The sequence below is a fragment of the Anguilla anguilla genome, chromosome 15, assembly GCF_013347855.1.
Source record: "Anguilla anguilla isolate fAngAng1 chromosome 15, fAngAng1.pri, whole genome shotgun sequence".
Lineage (NCBI taxonomy): Eukaryota > Metazoa > Chordata > Actinopteri > Anguilliformes > Anguillidae > Anguilla > Anguilla anguilla.
In genome coordinates this window covers 33,629,075-33,655,198 of record NC_049215.1, presented here as the reverse complement: position 1 = coordinate 33,655,198, position 26,124 = coordinate 33,629,075, and the positions used below count along the sequence as shown (strand labels likewise).

Sequence of the window (26,124 nt, the reverse complement as noted above, 5' to 3'; positions counted from 1 at the left end):
AGCATACTCCTGGGGCCTCATTTATAAAACTTTGTTTGAGAATGCACAAAAGAAGAAATGTGTACGGTCAAAAATATCCTGAATAGCCTAAAACCATCCATATGCTCACTTGCATGCAATTTTCTCTTTATAGATCAAAATTAACTTGACATTTTGCATATGCACACAAGCCTTGTATCCCACCCTGTTAACTCCAGTGGTGGACGAAGTACGCAAATTCTGTACTTGAGTAAAAGTACAGATACCCTTGTTAAATTTTACTCCGCTAAAAGTAGAAGTCTTCAATTTAAATTTCTACTCGAGTCAAAGTACAAAAGTTACCTGCTTTTAAAAATACTTAAGTATCAAAAGTAAAAAGTACTATTATTTAGTATGGTTATGTTTGTCAGGGGTTGCTGACATGACAAAAATACAGTAGGCAAACTAACTTGTTCACAGTCCTAACATACTGTATGTATGAGTGAAAACTATGGTATAAATACAAATTTGGTTTAATAAAAAAAAAAAAAAATGGAACAAAGGCACCATCATTTCCAATATATCACTATCAAATATCTAAATACATTGAGGTTTCCTGGCGACTTAGCCACCAGAAATGATATAGCACAGGCAACGGGTCATAGCTTAATGCGGAAGTGAATGCGATAAAAACTCTATTCCAAATGCAAAATTACAAATGAAAACTATATCAGCTAGGTATATCAACAAACATGGCTTAGGCATACACAGAAGTCCTCAATAATAATAGCATTTCCCAAGAAATTGTTTGTGAATCCCAAATCCATGAGGTATTTGGGATTTATAACTGAGGCTGCAGAAGCTTTGAATGAATTGTATGTAACCAGGTGGCCAATGTGTATAACACTGCCCAATTTAAAGAAGACTTTCACACCTTTGTGTGCTACACAGCTAGCATCTGAAACCAGGTTTAGATTATCATTGCACCTTTATTAGATTTTCATTTACAAATATAGGCATGGATATATGTAATCTATACACTAATATAACTGTCTAGAAATCAATCTTCTACACACAACACAACACGAAGCAAAGGTTGGAAAAATGGCTGCTTGCTTACCTCCTGCTTGCTTACTTCCTGTCTTACCCATATCTTGTCAGTTGAAGAACTGGAAAAGGACAGTTCTGATCAGACCTTCTGTTCTAGCATGCAAGTCAAGAGTAGCTCTTTGAGGAAATTACCTGCTTTCTTAACCAAACATGTAACAAGTGGATTCCAGCATATCAGACTACCCTGGTCTGATGTCTTTATGGTAAATCACGTGTTTAGCAGAAAAATGACAGTAGCTGCTATGCATTTACAGATTACAGAAGAAGTGAAACAAGAGTTGATCAGTCAAACTGGTCTCTGTGGGTAAAAAGGATAATAACATTACTTCAGAGCTTCCTCTCCAAAGCAGTCCTCAAACCTCTTCATCACTCGTAACTCCTCTGCAGTTTGCTTGTAGGTTTTCAACACTATAACAAAGATGTGCATGCCATAACATTCTGGTGGTGTATGTAGTTGTGCACATATTTTGTAACCCACTGTGTAAGGGCAAGATTGCTTCTATTTTACTTCCGTTGTTATATGAGAATGGATGGTTTGTTTTTAAAATGTAACTTATTTTCATTTTTTATGTATTTTTATGAAGCACATGTGCAGGGCTCACACACCCAGACCAGTGATTCTCTCATTTCTTCACTGCATCCAGGCCTTTTCTTTTATGTAAATATCACACAACTGATTGAGTTCATATTTTATGATATATTTTTATACTTTACCCTGATATAGCCTATTTGTTGGGGTTAACTAAAAAAGGTAAATTGTTTCTGGTCCCCACAGAGTCGGTTTTTGATGATCATTTCTTTGAATAGCAGGCATGCAGTTGGCAAGAGGCAGTAATACACCCTGGACAGGTCGCCAATCTATTGTAGGGCCCACACACCATTCACTCGTACATCCAAACCTACGCGCAATTTGCAGACTCTAGTTAGCCTACTGCTTGTCTTTGGATTGTGGGAGGAAACCGTAGTACCTGGTGGAAACCCACGAGGACAGGGAGAGAACATGCAAACTCCACACAGGAAGGCCCTTGGTCAGGATTAAAACTCGGTACCTTCTTGCAGGGAGGTGCTATTCACTGCTCTATTGTGCTGACCTGAAGTTATTTCCTTTTAAATAATTTTTCTCCACTGAACAATGGTATCACAATAAGAAGATATAGTTTTTGCATATTGGTGAGCATAGAAATCATTTGATAAACAAAGTTAATTTTATCCAGCATTTTTTGTTTATGTTAATTGAGGGTGTCAGTAATGCTGGAGGGCACTGTATATGGTAGGAGTGTATCTGAACCAAAACCCTTTAAACACACAGCTTTGTTTATATTTTTTCTTCCCAAAAGGTTACTGTGTCATTCGGTTCGGCGGTGATGCGGATTGGTCTCGGCAACGCTGGCTGGTCTAGAGAGCGCACACACCTGGGTTGCTTTCTCTAATCAGCCCAGGTGCTTAAACGTGTGTTGCTCTCAACAGTTCAGGGCCGAGACCAGGAGCTCACACCGAGAGTGCCTTCCTTTGTTTAGTTTTAGTTTACATGTTTAACAGCACAAAACTAAAATAAGCCATAAGGTGAAAGTAGGAGGAGCTGGTTGCTCCGTTTGACTTTTTTTTGTCTTTGTTATTTTAGATTATTGTTTTCACCTGGAACCCGTGAGAGGGGGAAGGCTTGAAGATGTTCATTTATTTATGTTGTGTTTGTGTGGGTGTGCTCTCTCTCTCTCTTTCCATGAGGTAACCAACGGTGTCAGAGGCGTCACTAGGGTGGTGCGGGGGGTGCGGACCGCACCAGGTGACATCATCAGAAATGACTGGCACTAAATTTTTGTGTGCAATGTTTTGTGTAGCGACGAGTTGAAACAACTAATTTCTCCGTTGCAGTTTACTGCCGGTTGATTGAATTAGCGATATTAATGTGGCGAGAAGTGCTTTGTCGTTTGAATGCATAACACGCAATTCCTTGCGCCCACAACCACCAGCACTCCCCTGGTCGACAACAGCGGGTGACTCCAACAATCGACCGCACCGGGGGTCACCAGCCTTAGTGATGCCAGGGCAGCCACATCTCCCTCCCAGGGGTGTCACGCTGGCATCTGACATTTACCAAAGATGTTTGGAAGATTAGTTTGGTGGAAAGTAGAATAGTGAGCATTAAAGAGACAATAAACCAAAGGTAATTTATTGTTCAGAATAATATGTTTTAATTTCCCAACATGTTAACAGATGCATTCATTAAATGGTTCAATACATGTGTACAGAAGGTCCCAGTGCCAATTGCTTCCCTACCTTTGATGCTAGCATAGTCGCTGTGTGCGCTCCGGCTAATACTATAGCTTCAGTATCACATGATTGAATCGCTTTTGCTATATCAATTGCAGCTGATCCTGCATCAGTACCCAACAATGCACCACACAGAGATCCTGCTGTTATGCCTGCTAACAGGATTAGAAACATTTTCATTACGCTCTCTTTTGCCTTTTCTCTTGTTTTTCCCTTTGCCATTTCCTCTTCAATGGCTTGTTCCACAGCCTGGAGTATCTCACTGGTGTAGTGCTTCCCTCTGTTCTCTCACCATCTGATAAATCGTGTTCATAAGCTTTTTGATTTGAGCAGCGTTGCTTCTCTCATCATCGGGGCCTTCAGTGGGATTCTTCCAGTATTTGTTATGGATGACATGAAAGCAGTTTCCAAACTTTTGGACTAGTGTTTTCAGGTGGTCATTTTCATCCACAAATTGCTGGATGGTCATGTCATCGTCAAGCTGGTCTCCGTGGGTAAACAGGACAACAGCGTACTTCAGAGCCCCCTCCCCAAACATTTTCAGAATCTCTTCCACTGCTTTGTTCTCCTCCTCTGTGTGTCTCCTCACAGGCAGCACGATGAGAAAAGCGTGAGGTCCAGGAACACACTCTACAATGCATTTGACTATGGCAGGTCAAAGAATAATCCTCAGATCAACTGACCCTAGGAGAAAAGGTTGATATTTAAATCAAATAAACAGAGCTACATTGCACTGTATGAGACACGAACATTTTTGCTTGTTAATCATCTAAATTTCCGCTATGAAATGTAAAATTACAGCTAAAGACAACTCCTGGGCCACTGTTACAGTCAGGATGGAATCTGTGCAATAGTGCACGTGTGGTAAGAATGCAGGTGTGGGTGCACATGTAAAAATAGAACACTTGATATGCTATTTGAGCAATAAATGTATTTAATGCAAGTTGTTTCCTATGCTAGAATCACCGTTAGTTCTTTATCACGTGTTTCACCCATTGCATAACACATCTTTTGTTCAATAGAATGTCAGCCCACATACGTACACTGAACAAAAATAAAAAATTGTTAAAATAAAATTAAAATAAAAAAATAGAGAATAGTTAAAGTATATTTCATGTTTATTTAATCAGCAATATATCAACAAAGTGTGATATAGTCAAATTCAAATCACTGCTAATACGGAAGATAGTACATCTACCTCCGCAGTTCTTCTTGGTTTTTTTCTCTTTTTTTCAATGAATTATAATTTATTTGACAAAATGGGAAATCGATGCACAGACAATACAGGCTGTGCTACTCGACTAGTTCAAGAAACATGATCAACATCGGTCATGGTCACATCGCTAGATAATCAATACAAATTACTGAAGGGCTTTTTATAGGTCTGCTGTGAGACATTAGCATGTTCCTACTTCAGCAGAAGTACTCTTGGTCTACAGCAATAAATGTACATGAGCCTAGAATACCATCTCAAATGGAAAATCATGCACTATAGTAGATATGGCACTTGCTGGTATAGATGAGTGGATGGTTCTAGAGTTCCTCTATTAATCAGCCAGTGGCACCTCAGCCTCCAAGACCTTGGAATGACTGAATGGTGACATGGCACATGGTAGTGAGCGCTCTCTAAGCCTTGAAGGTTTTAGGGTTAAACTGCAGTGTAGCCAGCTGACCATCAATCAGTTTGCTCTATACAAGCGGTGAAGGTTTCTTTATGGTAAATCACGTGGATTTAACAGAAACTGAATAAACTCTATGCGGTAAAACTACATAATTAAAGGGATGGGGACAGATCTGTAATATCCTCATGTATACTCTCTTCTTGTCCTAGTTATTCTGCCAGAAAAAAATGCATATTTTGCTTAACTCTTTCTCCCTTTTCACTTGGGTGTACTACTCTCTAATAAAGCTAACACACAGCAGAGAGCTGTGGCATTATTTGATGGTCACATGTGTGCCACCAGAACTTCATATCAAAATTTAGGAAATGTGAAGAATTATTAATGGTATATGCAATATGTACACAAAAATGCAACTAATTTTTATTTCACAAAATTCACAAGCTGGCATCAAAATTATTATAAAACCTCCAACCTTTCCCATCACGGCAAAATAAATTGTGTTGATAACAAAAGCAGTGAAATTTTGCAAGGGTTTTACCAAGTCCCAAAACATCTCCAAATTGCACATTTTGGATGTTTTGAACACATAATCTACACGAAAAAAAACAAATTTTCTTCACTCAAAATCACATATTTTGAACAGATAAGAGAGGAGAATCAATTCTAAAAAGTGTCAATATCTTAAAAGATTTAACATTATGTTCAATGCTGAAATGCATGCGTTAGCTGGCATGAATTATAACTGAAAACAAATATTAGTTTGGGTTGAATGTGCTTTACCTATTCCCAGAGAACTCGTCCATTGGAAGCTTTGCAAAAGAGAGAGAGAGACGGTCTGTGCCTATGGCAGCGGCAGAGTCTGACTGTGGCTTGCATCAGCAAGTTTGTTGTTTACATTCTAAACATGTTAATCGATGGGAAATGATCCTGTGTGAAATCGTAAACATCTGAAAAAAATATCTGCGCTATTTGCAAAAGAGCACATGCAACTAGGTGAACTACTAGCAAAACTTGGTAGTCTAGGTGGTCTTGCTGAAAAGCTGTTGGATGAGTGGCGTGCAGAAGGTTGATGTGGAATAAGAAGAAATAAGGAGATCACTGAACTCCCTTTTTTAGTGAACTTCCACTTCCACTATAAACATGAAAATGAAGCTTCTAATTGAGATCCTCTTTTTCAAGCACTTCAAATACTGTCACAGTTAAAAACCTTTTCTTCGATCCGCCATTATTACAAATACATTTCATAGCACAATGGCAAGTTGTTAGGAGAACTAGCTGACTTTTCTGCTGCGCACATTCCCTCACTATCAACACGAGCTTTGTGACACAGCGCCCCCCCGGCAATACGCAGTTAGGCTACTTGGGAATGGCTGGACCCATCGACACCAATAAGGGGTGTCTAATGTTTGTTTGGTTGGCTTAAATCCTCCCGTAAAGTCGCACGTACAGGCGAAGCTTAGTTAGCTGGGCCGCTCGGTTAAGGCTAGTTTGCCTTGAATGGTGTTTCTCTCCCCCTTGTGCTGGTGGCGTGTGTTGCATTTAGAGTGTTTGTTTTTTCAAAGCGGTGAAAACTGTTAAAATTTCATAATGGCGCAGGAAATTACAAAAGTCGAGAGTGAGAAGGTTAAAAATTTTATTCAAGAACCTTCAGATACAGTGTTTTTGACCTATAGTAAAGCAGAGTTAAAACAACTGGTAGTATTTGGGATGTGGTACTCCCACATCTACACAAAAGAAAGAGGAGTTCAGGAACAGACTTCGTTGAAAAAAATGAAATATGATTTTGAAATGAAAAAACTAGAATTAAAAATGAAACAAGAAGAAAGAGAACTAGAATTAAAAATGAAACAAGAAGAAAGAGAACTAGAATTAAAAATGAGAGCAAAAGAAAAAGAGAGAAATGGAAATGAAACGAGGAGAGAAAGAAATTGAATTGGAGAAACTGAGGCTTGAAGAAGTCCGCATACAAGCTAATCTGACCTTAGAACGTGACCGATTACAAGAGCAAAGCTCTCTGAGACATTCTTTGAATCCGACCGCGGGTAATCACGCTGACACACCTGGTACTGGACACTTTTTTTGTTTTATTTGAGCGACTTGCTAAAACTTGTAAATGGCCTGAAAATAATCAAATAGTTCTGCTGCAGTCTGTCTTGGTCGGTAAAGCTCAAGAAGCGTATTCTGCTCTTAGTGAGGAACAAACATTGTCATATGATGCCGTTAAGGAAGCCATTCTGAATAGTTATGAGATGGTGCCTGAGGCATACCATTTAAAGTTTTGAAAATGGAGGCGTGGAGAGGGTAACACCCATGTAGAGTTTACCCGTGAAATGTTACTCCATTTCACACGGTGGTGTAATGCAACTGGAGCCGATACTTATGAGAAACTGCGTGATTTAATAACCTTGGAACAGTGTAAAAATTTTGTTTCAGAGGATGTTGCCATCTACGTAACTGAGCATAAAGCCTGTACCGCAACTGAAGCGGCAGTATTAGCCAATGAATTTGTTCTTATTAGGAAAGGTAGTTTTGCAAATCGAGGCTTCCGTGGTGGTTCCCGCCAGGGTGGTTCCTCTTGGGGGGGATTTCCAAGGGGGTTCTGGTTCTTGTTCGCAGTCTTCCGGGTCTGGTTTTAGTCAGTCTACCTCCAAGAGAGGCAGTTCATCCCAGGCGAAAGAAGTAGCTGACACTGATGGGGAATTGATCCTCACTCGCACCTGTCATGGGTATCACAAAAAAGGACATTGGATAAACAAATGTCCTAGTAAAAACCGTAAAGACCCTAAATATGTAGGTCTTATGGTAAAGTCAAATTCTCAGATAATTTCTCCTCCTCGCTCAATTGATCAAAAAGACAAGTCATTGATTCGAGGCAAAGCCTCTGATTACACTCCTTTCATTTCCAGTGGAGTAGTTTCATTGAAAAATGATAAGAAGCCAATGAATATTTTGCGAGATACGGGATCTTCCCAAAGTTTAATATTGGCTAACATTTTACCTTTCTCTGCGGACTTGTATACTGGCCGCAGTGTTATTATTCAGACTGTGGTAGGATGTACAACTGTTCCATTACATATGCTTACTTTGTCTTCAGAACTGGTGAACGGAGAGGTCGTGATGGGAGTTTGTCCTGAGATTCCAGTACCAGGTGTGTCTGTTGTGCTCGGGAATGACCTAGCTGGTCATGCGGTAGGTGGCGCACTCTTCCCTGTGGTAACACACAATCCGCACAAGTGTGAAGACAAAGTGGGTAAGCAATTCCGGAAAGTTTTTACTTCATGCGCCGTTACACGTTCTATGACTCGCAAATGTGCGGTGGAAAATAAAAATGATACCTTGTTGTATAGTCTCGGGGACACTGTCTTTGGTGATTTGGAATCCCAAGAGCTTGCAGCAGTAAGGTCTATGCCAGACATTGCTATGCCTACCCCCGCTGTTGAATTAAATGAACAGCGAGAAAGTTCTTCTGTCAGGGAAACCGAAGCTGTTGCAGTTGAAAAGTTTGACTCTGAAGTTCCTGCTGTTGACATATGTACTGATTTTAACGGTGATGATAAAATAAAAGTCGAAACTGATTCTGTTAAAGATGTGTCTGATGCGGTTGTCAAGGAAGGCGTGTTTTCCAGTGGGGGCGCACAAGGGGACGCTCTTCCGGTCTCACTTTTCGGGGTCTCTCGCGAGACACTAATTAAAGAACAAGCGAACGACCCTACTTTAAAAGATTTGTTTGATAAAGTGGTTTCAGAAGATAAATTAAGGACATGCAGGCTGTTTTTTAGATAAAGGATTATTGTGCCGTAAATGGGGTTTGAGGACAGACACATTTGTTGGCGACCACGTGGTCCAAATCGTTGTTTCGTCTATGTTCAGAGAGGCTGTGTTATGTCTTTCCCGTAGCGAAACAGCAGGCCATACTGGCGTTAGAAAAACTTATAACCGGGTGATGCGAAGATTCTTTTGGTCAAAACTTAAGAAAAATGTTGCTGACTATATTAGAACTTGTCACACCTGTCAGATCACCGAACCAAAGCTTACCAGTGGCCCCTTTGTGTCCCATTCCAGCGGTGTCTAAGCCTTTCCAATATCTTTTGGTTGATTGTGTTGGTCCGCTGCCTCGTTCCCAGGCAGGACATAGTTATCTGCTGACAGTAATGTGTCAGAGTACTCGCTATCCTGAAGGTTATCCGCTTCGCTCCATCACCACTAAATCCATTCAAAGGGCATTAACCACTTTTATGTCAACTTTTGGTATCCCTTCGATTATCCAAACCGATCAAGGGTCAAACTTTATGTCCAAACAGTTCCATAAAACGTTGAAACAACTAAAAGTGCAACATAACATCTCCACTGCTTATCACCCACAGAGTCAGGGAACTTTAGAGCGATTTCACTCAACCTTGAAATCTCTCTTGCGCTCTTATTGTACCGAATTGGGAGCAGATTGGGAAGAAGGTCTTCCTTGGCTTCTGTTAGCCATAAGAGAAGTTGCTCAAGAAAGTCTAGGGTTCAGCCCTAACGAACTGGTTTTCGGACATGAGGTTTGGGGTCCTACAGCTGTGTTAGCCGATGAATGGAAAACAGCAAAACCTCCTGAAAATATTTGAAATTATTACAGTGGCGATACCGACTGTATCACGCCTGTGCTGCGGCCCAAAAGGCGCTGGGAGAGGCACAAACAAAAATTAAACGTTTGTTTAATCGCAAGGCCAAGCTTCGCAGTTTTAACCCTGGGGATTACGTACTGGCGTTATTACCTATGCCTAATAATCCCTTTCACGCCAAATTTGTGGGTCCTTATAAAGTAGAAAAATGTGTTTCTGATTTGAATTATTTAATTTCTACGCCTGACCGTAGGAAAAAAGTACAATTGTGTCATATTTCTCCTTAAACCTTACCATTCGGTGGAATTATTTGAGCCTGCACAGTCTTCCAAGCCTGCCCTTCCGGTTCAGTCTGTTCTGTTGTCCCAGATTGCAGAGGGCCGTGACTTAACCAGTCTTGATATGTCCCCGACCAGTGATGAAGGGGAAGACATTGTGGCAGAAGGTGTTTTCGGAGGAAAGTTAAAAAATTCTGAGTACCTGCAGTCTTTGGAGGATTATTTTAGATACATGCCAAATGAACAGCGTGCTGACCTGGACCACCTGGTTCAAAAATACCTTTGTTTATTTCCTGATGGCCCTAGTCGTACAAATGTTTTAACTCATGATATTGATGTGGGCTCCGCAATTCCCATAAAACAGCGTTTTTATAGAGTCCCATTACCCAAGCAAAGGTACTTGGTCACGGAGATAGATTATATGATTAAAAACGGTATTGCTAAACCTTCGTTTTGTGAGTGGTCTTCTCCCTGTATTTTGGTAGGAAAACCTGACGGGACATATCGTTTTTGTAGCGACTTCCGTAAAGTGAACACTGTCACTAAAACCGTTTTCCTTTACCAAGAATGGAAGATTGTGTAGATCAGGTCGGGTCAGCTAAATTTGTCTCTAAAATAGATCTGCTCAAGGGATTTTGGCAAGTGCCTCTTACGCCGCGTGCTCAGGAGATCTCCTCCTTTATTACCCATAATGGGTTATTTTCCTATTCGGTAATGCCATTCGGTTTAAAAAATGCACCTAGCACGTTCCAACGGCTAATGAATCGGGTGATGCAGGGTTTGGAAGGCTGTGCGGCCTATATGGATGATGTGGTGGTATGTTCCGACACCTGGCCACAACACATGACACGGTTGGAGGCCTTGTTTGACCACCTGGCAAAGGTCTTGTTAACCATCAACTTAGCTAAAGGGACGGTGACTTACCTGGGTACGGTCGTGGGGCAAGGGGAAGTTTGGCCGGTATCAAGTAAGGTTGCTGCAATAGCCAACTTCCCTGTACCGTCTTCAAAAAAAGAGCTAATGCGTTTCCTGGGGATGATCGGGTACAGTCGGGGGTTTTGTGAGAATTTTTCCACAGTTGTAGCTCTGCTCACAAACTTATTGCTGGCAAAGTTTCCTTCCACTGGACGGACCAATGTGAAATGGCTTTTAAATCGGCAAAAGCCTTGCTTTGCAGTGCGCCAGTACTTGCTGCTCCTCGTTTCGATCGTCCATTTGTGTTACAAGTGGATGCTAGTGGGGTAGGTGCTGGCGCTGCTTTGCTACAAGCAGACGACGTGGGCGTAGCATCCGGTTGGTTATTTCTCACGAAAATTCACCCCTTGTCAAATCCGGTACTCGGTCATAGAACAGGAAACCTTAGCTCTCATTTTAGCGCTCCGCCACTTTGAAGTGTGTCAGCTCGGTGCCAGGACCGTTAGTGGTGCATACAGACCACAATCCCCTTACATATTTACGTTCTATGGTTAATCACAATCGCCGTTTAATGCGATGGTCCTTATTTCCTCAACCCTTCGACCTAGAAGTTAAACATATTAAAGGAAAAGAAAACCTAATTGCAGATGCTCTTAGCCGTGCACCTGTATAGTGGGCCTATAGCTCGTTTTGCCTCTCCGCCTGTTGTCTTTTCTCTCTGTGTCTCTGTATGTGTCTTGTCGTCTTTATCCTGTGGGGGCGGGCACCACAGGGTGGAAGAAAGCCGGAGCTAAAGGAGGTGCTGAACAGAAGGTGACATGATGAGTGAGGCGGTATAGTGGGCCTGATGGTGGAGGGAACAATTAATAAAACTTGTTGTTGTGTAAAAACATGAATTGTATGAATTGTGTAAAATATGATTTGGCCGTGCCGCCACCTATTGGTGACGTCTTTTGGGGGGAGCGTGTCACGCCTGGCGCCCGCCCTGTGTTTTTTCACCTTTTTTCTTATATTCATTTGAGTAGGTAATCTATGGACGTCATTCGTGGAAGCCAGCGATTACCTTTTGCTTCCAGCTGGGAGGCGAAGCCGGGGATTGCTTAACCGTGGTCAGCTGGGATCATGCTTCTTAAAAAGGCTGCGAGTTCTACCAGCGGGAGCTCTCTCTTCTCATTTTCACCCGCTTGCCTTTTTGACTCACCTGCATAGTAGCTAGCTAGCTTGTCAATTTGCCAACTCACTGCGCTGCACATCTTGGCATTTCCAGCCAGTTCTTTGTTGCTTACTTTTTGTTTTTGTGTAATAAATTCTTGTTATTCCTTCACTCGGTTGTCGCGTGATTTCATGTGTCGGACCTACGAGCCGGTTCGTCACGAGTCATTTAAAAGGTTCCAGTTTAGTCCTTGTTTAGTTTGTTCTGAAACTCAATTGACTTAAAAGTAAACCTATCACTGTTCAGATAAGCAGATGTCTATTATAAATACAGTAATTGTCACAGATGTGACATATGCAAATTATATTATTAGAGTATCAAACGCCAACGCATAAGACTTTGATTGGTGTTTTTCATCCGGTGTCATCAGTGTGAACCGCCACCAGATCGGGAGCACACCCAACGTACAGTTCAAAGTGCTGCAGAGCGAGGATGAGGGCGAGTGCCTCCTTTTCAATAGTAGGTTAAACTTGTTGATGTTTATCAAATTTACTAGAGAAATAACAACGGGATGATCTATGCCTTGAATGTCTTCTTGAAGAAGGACTGCACAAGCACCTGCATCACTTGCTTTCACGGTAATTTTGAAAGGTACAGCAAAATTGGGAGCAGACAAAACCAAAGAGGGAACAAGGAGAGCTTTCATTCACTCAAAAGCTTACTGACAGAAGACCACATAAAGCTGATCTTATGACTAATAGGCCAGTTAAGGGAGAAGTGACAGCTGAGAAATTTTTACAAAGACCCCTGTAGTACTCAACCATTCCGAGGAACCAACATAATTCACATTGTGTTGTCGGGACAGGGAACTGACTGATGGTCTCGATTTTAGAACCCAGCAGCCGAACTTGTCCTCGCCCAAAAACCTTTTCTGAGGTAGGTGACCGAACTCACACATGGCCAGATTCAGTGTCAACTTAGGACTGGCCAAACATTTAAAAAGAGTCCAAACTTGACCGAGTGTGCTAGTCCCACAAAGTAGAGTGTGTGATTAAATCATCTAAATAAGCCTCACAGTCTGAGAACCCCAAAATAACTAGTATGTTTTTATTTCCCAACATGTTAACAGATACATTTATTAAATGGTTCAATACATGTGTACAGAAGCCTCCACTGAGGGATGATCAAAACAGCAAGATAATTTTCACCACTGTATATCATATATATGTGTCTCTAGAAAAGTGATGTTACCTAGGGCTTTCACCTCAGAACAGAAACATGAAATCAGATGACATTTTTATTACTCACAAATTATTACAAGAAGAGTCGTAGAATTTCACTGAACATCTAACATCACAATACACAAAAAGTCAGATCATTTTAATTATCACTTTAATTATGTCTTTTTTTGTGTTTTAGCTCAGCAACAGACAATGTGCATTTAGACAATCAAATACAACTGGATTATATCAACTGGGACCACCTGTGTGATAACTTATAGATACAGATCATTTTGTTGGCTGAACAGATGCACATAGTGCTTTCTCTGGACATCCCTTGTGTATGGCTTTCAATTTAAGAAAGAAATGAAATAATGGAAGACACTTAGGATTAGTTTTAGCTGAACTGGCCAAAGTGTGTTGGAAAAAATTCTTTCTTTTAATTGTTAGTCAAAGTTATCAACAAAATTTGATAAAATCCTATATATCATTAGAAATGTTAATTTTTGTCTGCCTTTGGTTTTTTCATTAACCCTCTGGGTTCGAGAGCTTCACCAGATTGTTTTGTATTGGTCCCAATTGCAGCTGTAGCTATCTGATCTACAGCAGCTCTAGTTATCCCTACGGCTTCTTTTACATTCTGTGCTTCACTTGCTGCCCTAGCCCCTGCCATCGCCCCTGCAATCGCACACCTACGGGCCCTTGCTGAAAATCCCTTTCTTTTTGTCAGTGGTCTGGTTGCTGCTGTACCTTCAGCAGCACGTTTAATTGCAGCTGATGGTACAAGACCCACAAATGCACCATACAGAAACCCTACTGTTATGCTTACTGTCTTGATTAAACATTGATTGAACATTTTCATTACATTCTTTTTTGCCTTTTCTCTGGTATTTCCCTTTGCCATGTTCTCTTTAATGTCGTTTTCAATATCCTGGAACACCTCGTTGGTGTAGTGCTTGCCTCCGTTCCGTTCCACCATCTGATCAATCGTGTTCAGAAGCTTTTTGATTTGAGTGGCGTTGCTTCTCTCATCATTGTGGCCTTTAGTGGGATTGTCCCAGTATTTGTTATCGATGACATGAAGCCGGTTTCCACACTTTTGGACAAGTGTTTTCAGATGGTCATTATCATCCACAAACTTCTGGATGGTCATGTCATCGTCAAGCTGGTCACCGTGGGTAAACAGGACAACAGCGTACGTCAGAGCCTCCTTCGTAAATGTTTCCAGAATTTCTTCCACTGTTTTCTTCTCCTCCTCTGTGTATCTCCTCACAGGCAGCGCGATAAGAAAAGCGTGAGGTCCAGGGGAACACTCTACGAGGCATTTGACTATGGCAAGTTTTAGCTCTTCATTAGTGCACTCAGTAGAAAAATACCCTGGTGTGTCAACCACAGTGATTTTCCTCCCATCAACAGTGTTGGTTGCAGCCTTACATATAGCTGTATCAGAGTTTGCACGACATGACGATTTGAACAGCTTCTTTCTGAGAATGGTGTTGCCTGTGCTGCTCTTCCCAGCTCCTGTCTTACCCACCAGAACAATCCTCAGATCAGTTGACCCTAGGAAAGATGACATTACAATAAGAAAATGTCATATTTATAGAATACACAGGAGAGCATACTCCTGGGGCCTCATTTATAAAACTTTGTGTAAGTATGCACAAAAGAAGAAATGTGTACGGTCAAAAATATCCTGAATAGCCTAAAACCATCCATATGCTCACTTGCATGCAATTTTCTCTTTATAGATCAAAATTAACTTGACATTTTGCATATGCACACAAGCCTTGTATCCCACCCTGTTAACTCCAGTGGTGGACGAAGTACGCAAATCCTGTACTTGAGTAAAAGTACAGATACCCTTGTTAAATTTTACTCCGCTAAAAGTAGAAGTCTTCAATTTAAATTTCTACTCGAGTCAAAGTACAATAGTTACCTGCTTTTAAAAATACTTAAGTATCAAAAGTAAAAAGTACTATTATTTAGTATGGTTATGTTTGTCAGGGGTTGCTGACATGACAAAAATACAGTAGTCAAACTAACTTGTTCACAGTCCTAACATACTGTATGTATGAGTGAAAACTATGGTATAAATACAAATTCGGTTTAATAAAAAAAAAAATGAAACAAAGGCACCATCAGTTCCAATATTTCAATATCAAATATCTAAATACATTGAGGTTTCCTGGCGACTTAGCCACCAGAAATTATATAGCACAGGCAACAGGTCATAGCTTAATGCGGAAGTGAATGCGATAAAAACACTATTCCAAATGCAAAATTACAAATGGAAACTATACCAGCTAGGTATATCAACAAACATGGCTTAGGTATACACAGAAGTCGTCAATAGTAATAGCATTTCCCAAGAAATTACGAAACATTGTTGACAACGTTTCGTCAGGTGCAGTGTCTTTGACTGCTAACACAGAGTGAATGCGATGACGAGAACTTTCAGTTGACCTATAAAATGATATATCAAAACCAAAATTAGACGTGTTATACATGGTTAGAAAGCTTATACTCTCACCTACTGAATTACGTTACGTTAAAGATGTACATTGTGCGAGGAGCAAAGCCTAACTCACTGGGGAGCAAAATAGACTTCTTGCCCCCCCCCCCCCCCAAGTTTCATGGTTACACTGCCATAGCCAGCGATTAATAATAACTAAGTTATGGCACTTATCAGCCTGTAATGTGGCACTATTCAAAGTATACAATGTGATATGATAACACTTTATTGTCTGATTACGCAGGACTTTATCTTGCATCTTAAAATGACAGTTGCAAACGTGAAAGTCGGATACATTGACACAAAACATGCATATTAACAGATATCCAAGAAAATGTCTCCCAGATTGAACCCTTCACTATCAAGTTGTGGGACCTCACGTTCAGCATTCGAATGGATTCTCCAGTAAAAGAGTACTCTAATCGTATGCATCTACTGAGGGACTGTATACCGTTTCTCTGATGGCATAAGCTGAAGCTCTGAATTTTATGCATGGAAGACCAAAAATAAGCCTAGATGTTCCTCTGACAAGGGATATGATCATGTGTACTTCGATATGAAATGAAAGGAATTGAGTGAAACAAGTCAGACTTTTTTTTGTATTTCACTATTTTGCCATCGGAGTCACCGTTTCCCACAGTCTACAAAATGTGTGCATTCATGGGTCGTAGTTTGTGTAAATGTGCGCATATTTTGATGATAAGTTTCTTTTTTTTGAATCCCAAATCCATGAGGTATTTGGGATTTATAACTGAGGCTGCAGAAGCTTTGAATGAATTGTATGTAACCAGGTGGCCAATGTGTATAACACTGCCCAATTTAAAGAAGACTTTCACACCTTTGTGTGCTACACAGCTAGCATCTGAAACCAGGTTTAGATTATCATTGCACCTTTATTAGATTTTCATTTACAAATATAGGCATGGATATATGTAATCTACACACTAATATAACTGTCTAGAAATCAATCTTCTACACACAACACAACACGAAGCAAAGGTTGGAAAAATGGCTGCTTGCTTACCTCCTGCTTGCTTACTTCCTGTCTTACCCATATCTTGTCAGTTGAAGAACTGGAAAAGGACAGTTCTGATCAGACCTTCTGTTCTAGCATGCAAGTCAAGAGTAGCTCTTTGAGGAAATTACCTGCTTTCTTAACCAAACATGTAACAAGTGGATTCCAGCATATCAGACTACCCTGGTCTGATGTCTTTATGGTAAATCACGTGTTTAGCAGAAAAATGACAGTAGCTGCTATGCATTTACAGATTACAGAAGAAGTGAAACAAGAGTTGATCAGTCAAACTGGTCTCTGTGGGTAAAAAGGATAATAACATTACTTCAGAGCTTCCTCTCCAAAGCAGTCCTCAAACCTCTTCATCACTCGTAACTCCTCTGCAGTTTGCTTGTAGGTTTTCAACACTATAACAAAGATGTGCATGCCATAACATTCTGGTGGTGTATGTAGTTGTGCACATATTTTGTAACCCACTGTGTAAGGGCAAGATTGCTTCTATTTTACTTCCGTTGTTATATGAGAATGGATGGTTTGTTTTTAAAATGTAACTTATTTTCATTTTTTATGTATTTTTATGAAGCACATGTGCAGGGCTCACACACCCAGACCAGTGATTCTCTCATTTCTTCACTGCATCCAGGCCTTTTCTTTTATGTAAATATCACACAACTGATTGAGTTCATATTTTATGATATATTTTTATACTTTACCCTGATATAGCCTATTTGTTGGGGTTAACTAAAAAAGGTAAATTGTTTCTGGTCCCCACAGAGTCGGTTTTTGATGATCATTTCTTTGAATAGCAGGCATGCAGTTGGCAAGAGGCAGTAATACACCCTGGACAGGTCGCCAATCTATTGTAGGGCCCACACACCATTCACTCGTACATCCAAACCTACGCGCAATTTGCAGACTCTAGTTAGCCTACTGCTTGTCTTTGGATTGTGGGAGGAAACCGTAGTACCTGGTGGAAACCCACGAGGACAGGGAGAGAACATGCAAACTCCACACAGAAAGGCCCTTGGTCAGGATTAAAACTCGGTACCTTCTTGCAGTGAGGTGCTATTCACTGCTCCATTGTGCTGACCTGAAGTTATTTCCTTTTAAATAATTTTTCTCCACTGAACAATGGTATCACAATAGGAAAATATAATTTTTGCATATTGATGAGCATATAAATAATTTGATAAACAAAGTTAATTTTATCCGGCATTTTTTGTTTATGTTAATTGAGGGTGTCAGTAATACTGGAGGGCACTGTATATGGTAGGAGTGTATCTGAACCAAAACCCTTTAAATACACAACTTTGTTTATATTTTTTCTTCCCAAAAGGTTACTGTGTCATTCGGTCCGACGGTGAAGCGGATTGGTCTCGGCAACGCTGGCTGGTGGAGAGAGCACACGCACCTGGGTTGCGTTCGCTAATCAGCCCCGGTGCTTAAAGGTATTTAAATCAAATAAACAGAGCTACATTGCACTGTACTAGACACGAACATTTTTGCTTGTTAATCATCTAAATTTCCGCTATGAAATGTAAAATTACAGCTAAAGACAACTTCTGGGCCACTGTTACAGTCAGGATGGAATCTGTGCAATAGTGCACGTGTGGTAAGAATGCAGGTGTGAGTGCACATGTAAAAATAGAACACTTGATATGCTATTTGAGCAATAAATGTATTTAATGCAAGTTGTTTCCTATGCTAGAATCACCGTTAGTTCTTTATCACGTGTTTCACCCATTGCATAACACATCTTCTGTTCAATAGAATTTCAGCCCACATACGTACACTGAACAAAAATAAAAAATAGTTTAAAAAAAATTAAAATAAAAAAATAGAGAATAGTTAAAGTATATTTCATGTTTATTTAATCATCAATAATCAGCAATATATCAACAAAGTATGATATAGTCAAATTCAAATCACTGCTAATACGGAAGATAGTACATCTACCTCTGCAGTTCTTCTTGGTTTTTTTCTCTTTTTTTCAATGAATTATAATTTATTTGACAAAATGGCAAATCGATGCACAGACAATACAGGCTGTGCTACTCGTCTAGTTCAAGAAACATGATCAACATCGGTCATGGTCACATCGCTAGATAATCAATACAAATTACTGAAGGGCTTTTTATAGGTCCGCTGTGAGACCTTAGCATGTTCCTACTTCTGCAGAAGTACTCTTGGTCTACAGCAATAAATGTACATGAGCCTAGAATACCATCTCAAATGGAAAATCATGCACTATAGTAGATATGGCACTTGCTGGTATAGATGAGTGGATGGTTCTAGAGTTCCTCTATTAATCAGCCAGTGGCACCTCAGCCTCTCAGACCTTGGAATGACTGAATGGTGACATGGCACATGGTAGTGAGGGCTCTCTAAGCCTTGAAGGTTTTAGGGTTAAACTGCAGTGTAGCCAGTTGACCATCAATCAGTTTGCTCTATACAAGTGGTGAAGGTTTCTTTATGGTAAATCACATGGACTTAACAGAAACGGAATAAATAAACTCTGAGGTAAAACTACGTAATTAAAGGGATGGGGACAGATCTGTAATATGCTCAAGTATACTCTCTTCTTGTCCTAGTTATTCTGCCAGAAAAAATGCATGTTTTGCTTAACTCTTTCTCCCTTTTCACCTGCGTGTACTACTCTCTAATAAAGCTAACACACAGCAGAGAGCTGTGGCATTATTTGATGGGCACATGTGTGCCACCAGAACTTCATATCAAAATTTAGGAAATGTGAAGAATTATTGATGGTATATGCAATATGTACACAAAAATGCAACTAATTTTTATTTCACAAAATTCACAAGCTAGCATCAAAATTATTATAAAACCTCCAACCTTTCCCATCACTGCAAAATAAATTGTGTTGATAACTAAAAGTGGTGAAATTTTGCAAGGGTTTTACCAAGTCCCAAAACATCTCCAAATTGCACATTTTGGATAATGTTTTGAACACATAATCTACACCAAAAAAAACAAATTTTCTTCACTCAAAATCACATTTTGAGTATAATCAATTCTAAAAAGTATCAATATCTTAAAGGATTTAACATCATGTTCAATGATGAAATATGTGCGTTAGCTGGCATGAATTATAAGTGAAAACTGATATTAGTTTGGGTTGAATGCGCTTTACCTATTGCCAGAGAATTCGTCCATTGGAAGCTTTGCAAAAGAGAGAGAGAGATACTGTCACAGTTAAAAACCTTTTCTTCGATCCGCCATAATTACAAATACGTTTCATAGCACGATGGCAAGTTGTTGGAGAACTAGCTGGCTTTTCCGCTGCGCACATTCCCTCACTATCAACACGAGCTTTGTGACACAGAGCCCCCTCGGCAATACGCAGTTAGGCTACTTGGGAATGGCTGGACCCATCGACACCAATAAGGGGTGTCTAATGTTTGTTTGGTTGGCTTAAATCCTCCCGTAAAGTCGCACGTACAGGCGAAGCTTAGTTAGCTGGGCCACTCGGTTAAGGCTAGTTTGCCTTGAATGGTGTTTCTCTCCCCCGTGTGCCGGTGGCGTGTGTTGCATTTAGAGTTTTCATTTTTCAAAGCGGTGAAAACTGTTAAAATTTCATAATGGCGCAGGAAATTACAAAAGTCGAGAGTGAGAAGGTTAAAAATTTTATTCAAGAACCTTCAGATACAGTGTTTTTGACCTTTAGTAAAGTTCAGGAACAGACTTCGCTGAAAAAAATGAAATATGATTTCGAAATGAAAAAACAAGAATTAAAAATGAAACAAGAAGAAAGAGAACTAGAATTAAAAATGAAACAAGAAGAAAGAACTAGAATTAAAAATGAGAGTGAAAGAAAAAGAGAGAAATGGAAATGTAACGAGGAGAGAAAGAAATTGAATTGGAGAAACTGAGGCTTGAAGAAGTCCGCATACAAGCTAATCTGACCTTAGAGCATGACCGATAACAAGAGCAAAGCTCTCGGAGACATTCTTTGAATCCGACCGTGGGTAATCACGCTGACATAGCCAGTAATTTAAGACTCTTTCCGGAAATTTCAGAGAAAGATCCGAACACTTTTTTTGTTTTATTTGAGCGACTTGCTAAAACTTGTAAATGGCCTATAATCAAATAGTTGCCGCAGCCTGTCTTGGTCGGTAAAGCTCAAGAGGCGTATTCTGCTCTTAGTGAGGAACAAACATTGTCATATGATGCCGTTAAGGAAGTCATTCTGAATAGTTATGAGATGGTGCCTGAGGCATACCATTTAAAGTTTTGAAAATGGAGGCGTGGAGAGGGTAACACCCATGTAGAGTTTACCCGTGAAATGCTACTCCATTTCACACGGTGGTGTAATGCAACTGGAGCCGATACTTATGAGAAACTGCGTGATTTAATAACCTTGGAACAGTTTAAAAATTCTGTTTCAGAGGATGTTGCCACCTACGTAACTGAGTGTAAAGCCTGTGCCGCAACTGAAGCGGCAGTATTAGCCGATGAATTCGTTCTTATTAGGAAAGGTAGTTTTGCAAATCGAGGCTTCCGTGGTGGTTCCCGCCAGGGTGGTTCCTCTTGGGGGGGATTTCCAAGGGGGTTCTGGTTCTTGTTCGCAGTCTTCCGAGTCTGGTTTTAGTCAGTCTACCTCCAAGAGAGGCAGTTCATCCCAGGCGAAAGAAGTAGCTGACACTGATGGGAAATTGATCCTCACTCGCTCCTGTCATGGGTGTCACGAAAAAGGACATTGGATAAACGAATGTCCTAGTAAAAACCGTAAAGACCCTAAATATGTAGGTCTTATGGTAAAGTCAAGTTCTCAGCTAATTTCTCCTCCTCGCTCAATTGATCAAAAAGACAAGTCATTGATTTGAGGCGAAGCCTCTGATTACACTCCTTTAATTTCCAGTGGAGTAGTTTCATTGAAAAATGATAAGAAGCCAATGAATATTTTGCGAGTTACGGGATCTTCCCAAAGTTTAATATTGGCTAACGTTTTACCTTTCTCTGCGGACTCGTATACTGGCCGCAGTGTTTTATTTAATGAATTATTTAATTTCTACGCCTGACCGTAGGAAAAAAGTACAATTGTGTCATATTAATCTCCTTAAACCTTACCATTCGGGGGAATTATTTGAGCCTGCACAGTCTTCCAAGCCTGCCCTTCCGGTTCAGTCTGTTCTGTTGTCCCAGATTGCAGAGGGCCGTGACTTAGCCAGTCTTGAAATGTCCCCGACCAGTGATGAAGGGGAAGACATTGTGGCAGAAGGTGTTTTCGGAGGAAAGTTAAAAAATTCTGAGTACCTGCAGTCTGCAGAGGATTATTTTAGATACATGCCAAATGAACAGCGTGCTGACCTGGACTACCTGGTTCAAAAATACCTTTGTTTATTTCCTGATGGCCCTAGTGGTACGAAAGTTTTAACTCATGATATTGATGTGGGCTCCGCAATTCCCATAAAACAGCATTTTTATAGAGTCCCGTTACCCAAGCAAAGGTACTTGGTCACGGAGATAGATTATTTGATTAAAAACGGTATTGCTAAACCTTCGTTTTCTGAGTGGTCTTCTCCCTGTATTTTGGTAGGAAAACCTGACGGGACATATCGTTTTTGTACCGACTTCCGTAAAGTGAACGCTGTCACTAAAACCGATAGTTTTCCTTTACCAAGAATGGAAGATTGTGTAGATCAGGTCGGGTCAGCTAAATTTGTTTCTAAAATAGATCTGCTCAGGGGATTTTGGCAAGTGCCTCTTACGCCGCGTGCTCAGGAGATCTCCTCATTTATTACCCATAATGGGTTATTTTCCTATTTGGTAATGCCATTCTGTTTAAAAAATGCCCCTAGCACATTCCAATGGCTAATGAATCGGGTGTTGCAGGGCTTGGAAGGCTGTGCGGCCTATATGGATGATGTGGTGGTATGTTCCGACACCTGGCCACAACACATGACAAGGTTGGAGGCCTTGTTTGACCGCCTGGCACAGGCCTTGTTAACCATCAACTTAGCAAAGTGCGAATTTGCTAAAGGGACGGTGACTTACCTGGGTAAGGTCGTGGGGCAAGGGGAAGTTTGGCCGGTATCAAGTAAGGTTGCTGCCATACCAACTTCCCTGTACCGTCTTCAAAAAAAGAGCTAATGCGTTTCCTGGGGATGATCGGGTACTATCGGGGGTTTTGTGAGAATTTTTCCACAGTTGTAGCTCCGCTCACAAACTTATTGCCTGGCAAAGTTTCCTTCCACTGGACGGACCAATGTGAAATGGCTTTTAAATCGGCAAAAGCCTTGCTTTGCAGTGCGCCAGTACTTGCTGCTCCTCGTTTCGATCGTCCATTTGTGTTACAAGTGGATGCTAGTGGGGTAGGTGCTGGTGCTGCTTTGCTACAAGCAGACGATGTGGGCGTGAGAAATAACCGGTTGGTTATTTCTCACGAAAATTCACTCCTTGTCAAATCCGGTACTCGGTCATAGAACAGGAAACCTTAGCTCTCATTTTAGCGCTCCGCCACTTTGAAGTGTATGTCGGCTCGGTGCCAGGACCGTTAGTGGTGCATACAGACCACAATCCCCTTACATATTTACATTCTATGGTTAATCACAATCGCCGTTTAATACGATGGTCCTTATTTCTTCAACCCTTCGACCTAGAAGTTAAACATATTAAAGGAAAAGAAAACCTAATTGCAGATGCTCTTAGCCGTGCACCTGTATAGTGGGCCTATAGCTCGCTTTGCCTCTCCGCCTGTTGTCTTTTCTCTCTATATCTCTGTATGTATCTTGTCGTCTTTATCCTGTGGGGGCGCGCACCACAGGGTGGAAGAAAGCCGGAGCTAAAGGAGGTGCTGACCAGAAGGTGACATGATGAGTGAGGCGGTATAGTGGGCCTGATGGTGGAGGGAACAATTAATAAAACTTGTGTAAAAAAATGAATTGTATGAATTGTGTAAAATATGATTTGGCCGTGCCGCCACCTATTGGTGACGTCTTTTGGGGGGAGCGTGTCACGCCTGGCGCCCGCCCTGTGTTTTTTCACTTATATTCATTTGAGTAGGTAATCTATGGACGCCATTCGTGGAAGCCAGCGATTACCTTTAATTGCTTCCAGCTGGGAGACGAGGCCGCGGATTGCTTAACCGTGGTCAGCTGGGATCATGCTTCTTAAAAAGGCTGCGAGTTCTACCAGCGGGAGCTCTCTCTTCTCATTTTCACCCGCTTGCCTTTTTGACTCACCTGCATAGTAGCTAGCCAGCTTGTCAATTTGCCAACTCACTGCGCTGCACATTCTGGCATTTCCAGCCAGTTCTTTGTTGGTAACTTTTTGTTTTTGTGTAATAAATTCTTGTTATTCCTTCACTCGGTTGTCGCGTGATTTCATGTGTCGGACCTACGAGCCGGTTCGTCACATGAGTCATTTAAAAGGTTCCAGGCTTGTTTAGTTTGTTCTGAAACTCAATTGACTTAAAAGTAAACCAGTAAATCAGTGTTCAGATAAGCAGATGTCTACTATAAATACAGTAATTGTCACAGATGTGACATATGCAAATTATATTATTAGAGTATCAAACGCCAACGCATAAGACTTTGATTGGTGTTTTTCATCCGGAGTCATCAGTGTGAACCGCCACCAGATCGGGAGCACACCCAACGTACAGTTCAAAGTGCTGCAGAGCGAGGATGAGGGTGAGTGCCTCCTTTTCAATAGTAGGTTAAACCTGTTGATGTTTATCAAATTTACTAGAGAAATAACAACGGGATGATCTATGCCTTGAACGTCTTCTTGAAGAAGGACTGCATCAGCACCTGCATCACTTGCTTTCACATCAATTTTGAAAGGTACAGCAAAATTGGGAGCAGACAAAACCAAAGAGGGAACAAGGAGAGCTTTCATTCACTCAAAAGCTTACTGACAGAAGACCACATAAAGCTGATCTTATGACTAATAGGCCAGTTAAGGGAGAAGTGACAGCTGAGAAATTTTTACAAAGACCTCTGTAGTACTCAACCATTCCCAGGAACCAACATAATTCACATTGTGTTGTCGGGACAGGGAACTGACTGATGGTCTCGATTTTAGAACCCAGCAGCCGAACTTGTCCTCGCCCAAAAACCTTTTCTGAGGTAGGTGACCAAACTCACACATGGCCAGATTCAGTGTCAACTTAGGACTGGCCAAACATTTAAAAAGAGTCCAAACTTGACCGAGTGTGCTAGTCCCACAAAGTAGAGTGTGTGATTAAATCATCTAAATAAGCCTCACAGTCTGAGAACCCCAAAATAACTAGTATGTTTTTATTTCCCAACATGTTAACAGATACATTTATTAAATGGTTCAATACATGTGTACAGAAGCCTCCACTGAGGGATGATCAAAACAGCAAGATAATTTTCACCACTGTATATCATATATATGTGTCTCTAGAAAAGTGATGTTACCTAGGGCTTTCACCTCAGAACAGAAACATGAAATCAGATGACATTTTTATTACTCACAAATTATTACAAGAAGAGTCGTAGAATTTCACTGAACATCTAACATCACAATACACAAAAAGTCAGATCACTTTAATTATGTCTTTTTTTGTGTTTTAGCTCAGCAACAGACAATGTGCATTTAGACAATCAAATACAACTGGATTATATCAACTGGGACCACCTGTGTGATAACTTATAGATACAGATCATTTTGTTGGCTGAACAGATGCACATAGTGTTTTCTCTGCACATCCCTTGTGTATGGCTTTCAATTTAAGAAAGAAATGAAATAATGGAAGGCACTTATGATTAGTTTTAGCTGAACTGGCCAAAGTGTGTTTGGAAAAAATTCTTTCTTTTAATTGTTAGTCAAAGTTATCAACAAAATTTGATAAAATCCTATATATCATTAGAAATGTTAATTTTTGTCTGCCTTTGGTTTTTTCATTAAATTAACTATTATGTTTTTTAATGGTCCCCATTGCAGCTGTAGCTATCTCACCTACAGCAGCTGTAGCTCTCTCTACGGCTTCTTTTACAGTCTGTGCTTCCCTTCCTGCCCTAGCCCCTGCAATCGCACACCCTTGGGCATATCCCTTTCCCTTTGTCTGTGGTCTGGTTGCTGCTGTACCTTCGGCAGCACGTTTAACTGCAGCTGATGGTACAAGACCCACAAATGCACCATACAGAAACCCTACTGTTATGCCTATTGTCTTGATTAAACACTTTTTCATTTCGTTGTGTTTTGCCTTTTCTCTCGTATTTTCCTTTGCCATTTCCTCTTCAGTGGCTTGTACCACAGCCTGGAGCATCTCATTGGTGTAGTGCTTCCATTACATTACATTACATTACAGGCATTTAGCAGACGCTCTTATCCAGAACGACTTACACAACTTTTTACATAGCACTTTACATTGTATCCATTTATACAGCTGGATATATACTGAAGCAATGCAGGTTAAGTACCTTGCTCAAGGGTACAATGGCGGTGTCCTTACCCGGGAATCGAACCTGCGACCTTTCGT

The 26,124-nt window shown here is 40.7% G+C and overlaps 1 protein-coding gene across 1 annotated transcript; it reads right to left on the bottom strand.

Annotated features, from left to right (window-relative positions):
* Positions 1-3,598: 3,598 nt before the first annotated feature.
* Positions 3,599-14,704, bottom strand: LOC118214418 (GTPase IMAP family member 9-like). Its single transcript, XM_035394342.1, has 3 exons — positions 13,994-14,704; positions 5,742-5,770; positions 3,599-3,920 (listed from the first exon to the last, which is right to left on the bottom strand). Exons 1-3 carry the CDS (start codon positions 14,702-14,704, stop codon positions 3,599-3,601), a joined length of 1,062 nt encoding a protein of 353 aa, XP_035250233.1.
* Positions 14,705-26,124: the final 11,420 nt, after the last annotated feature.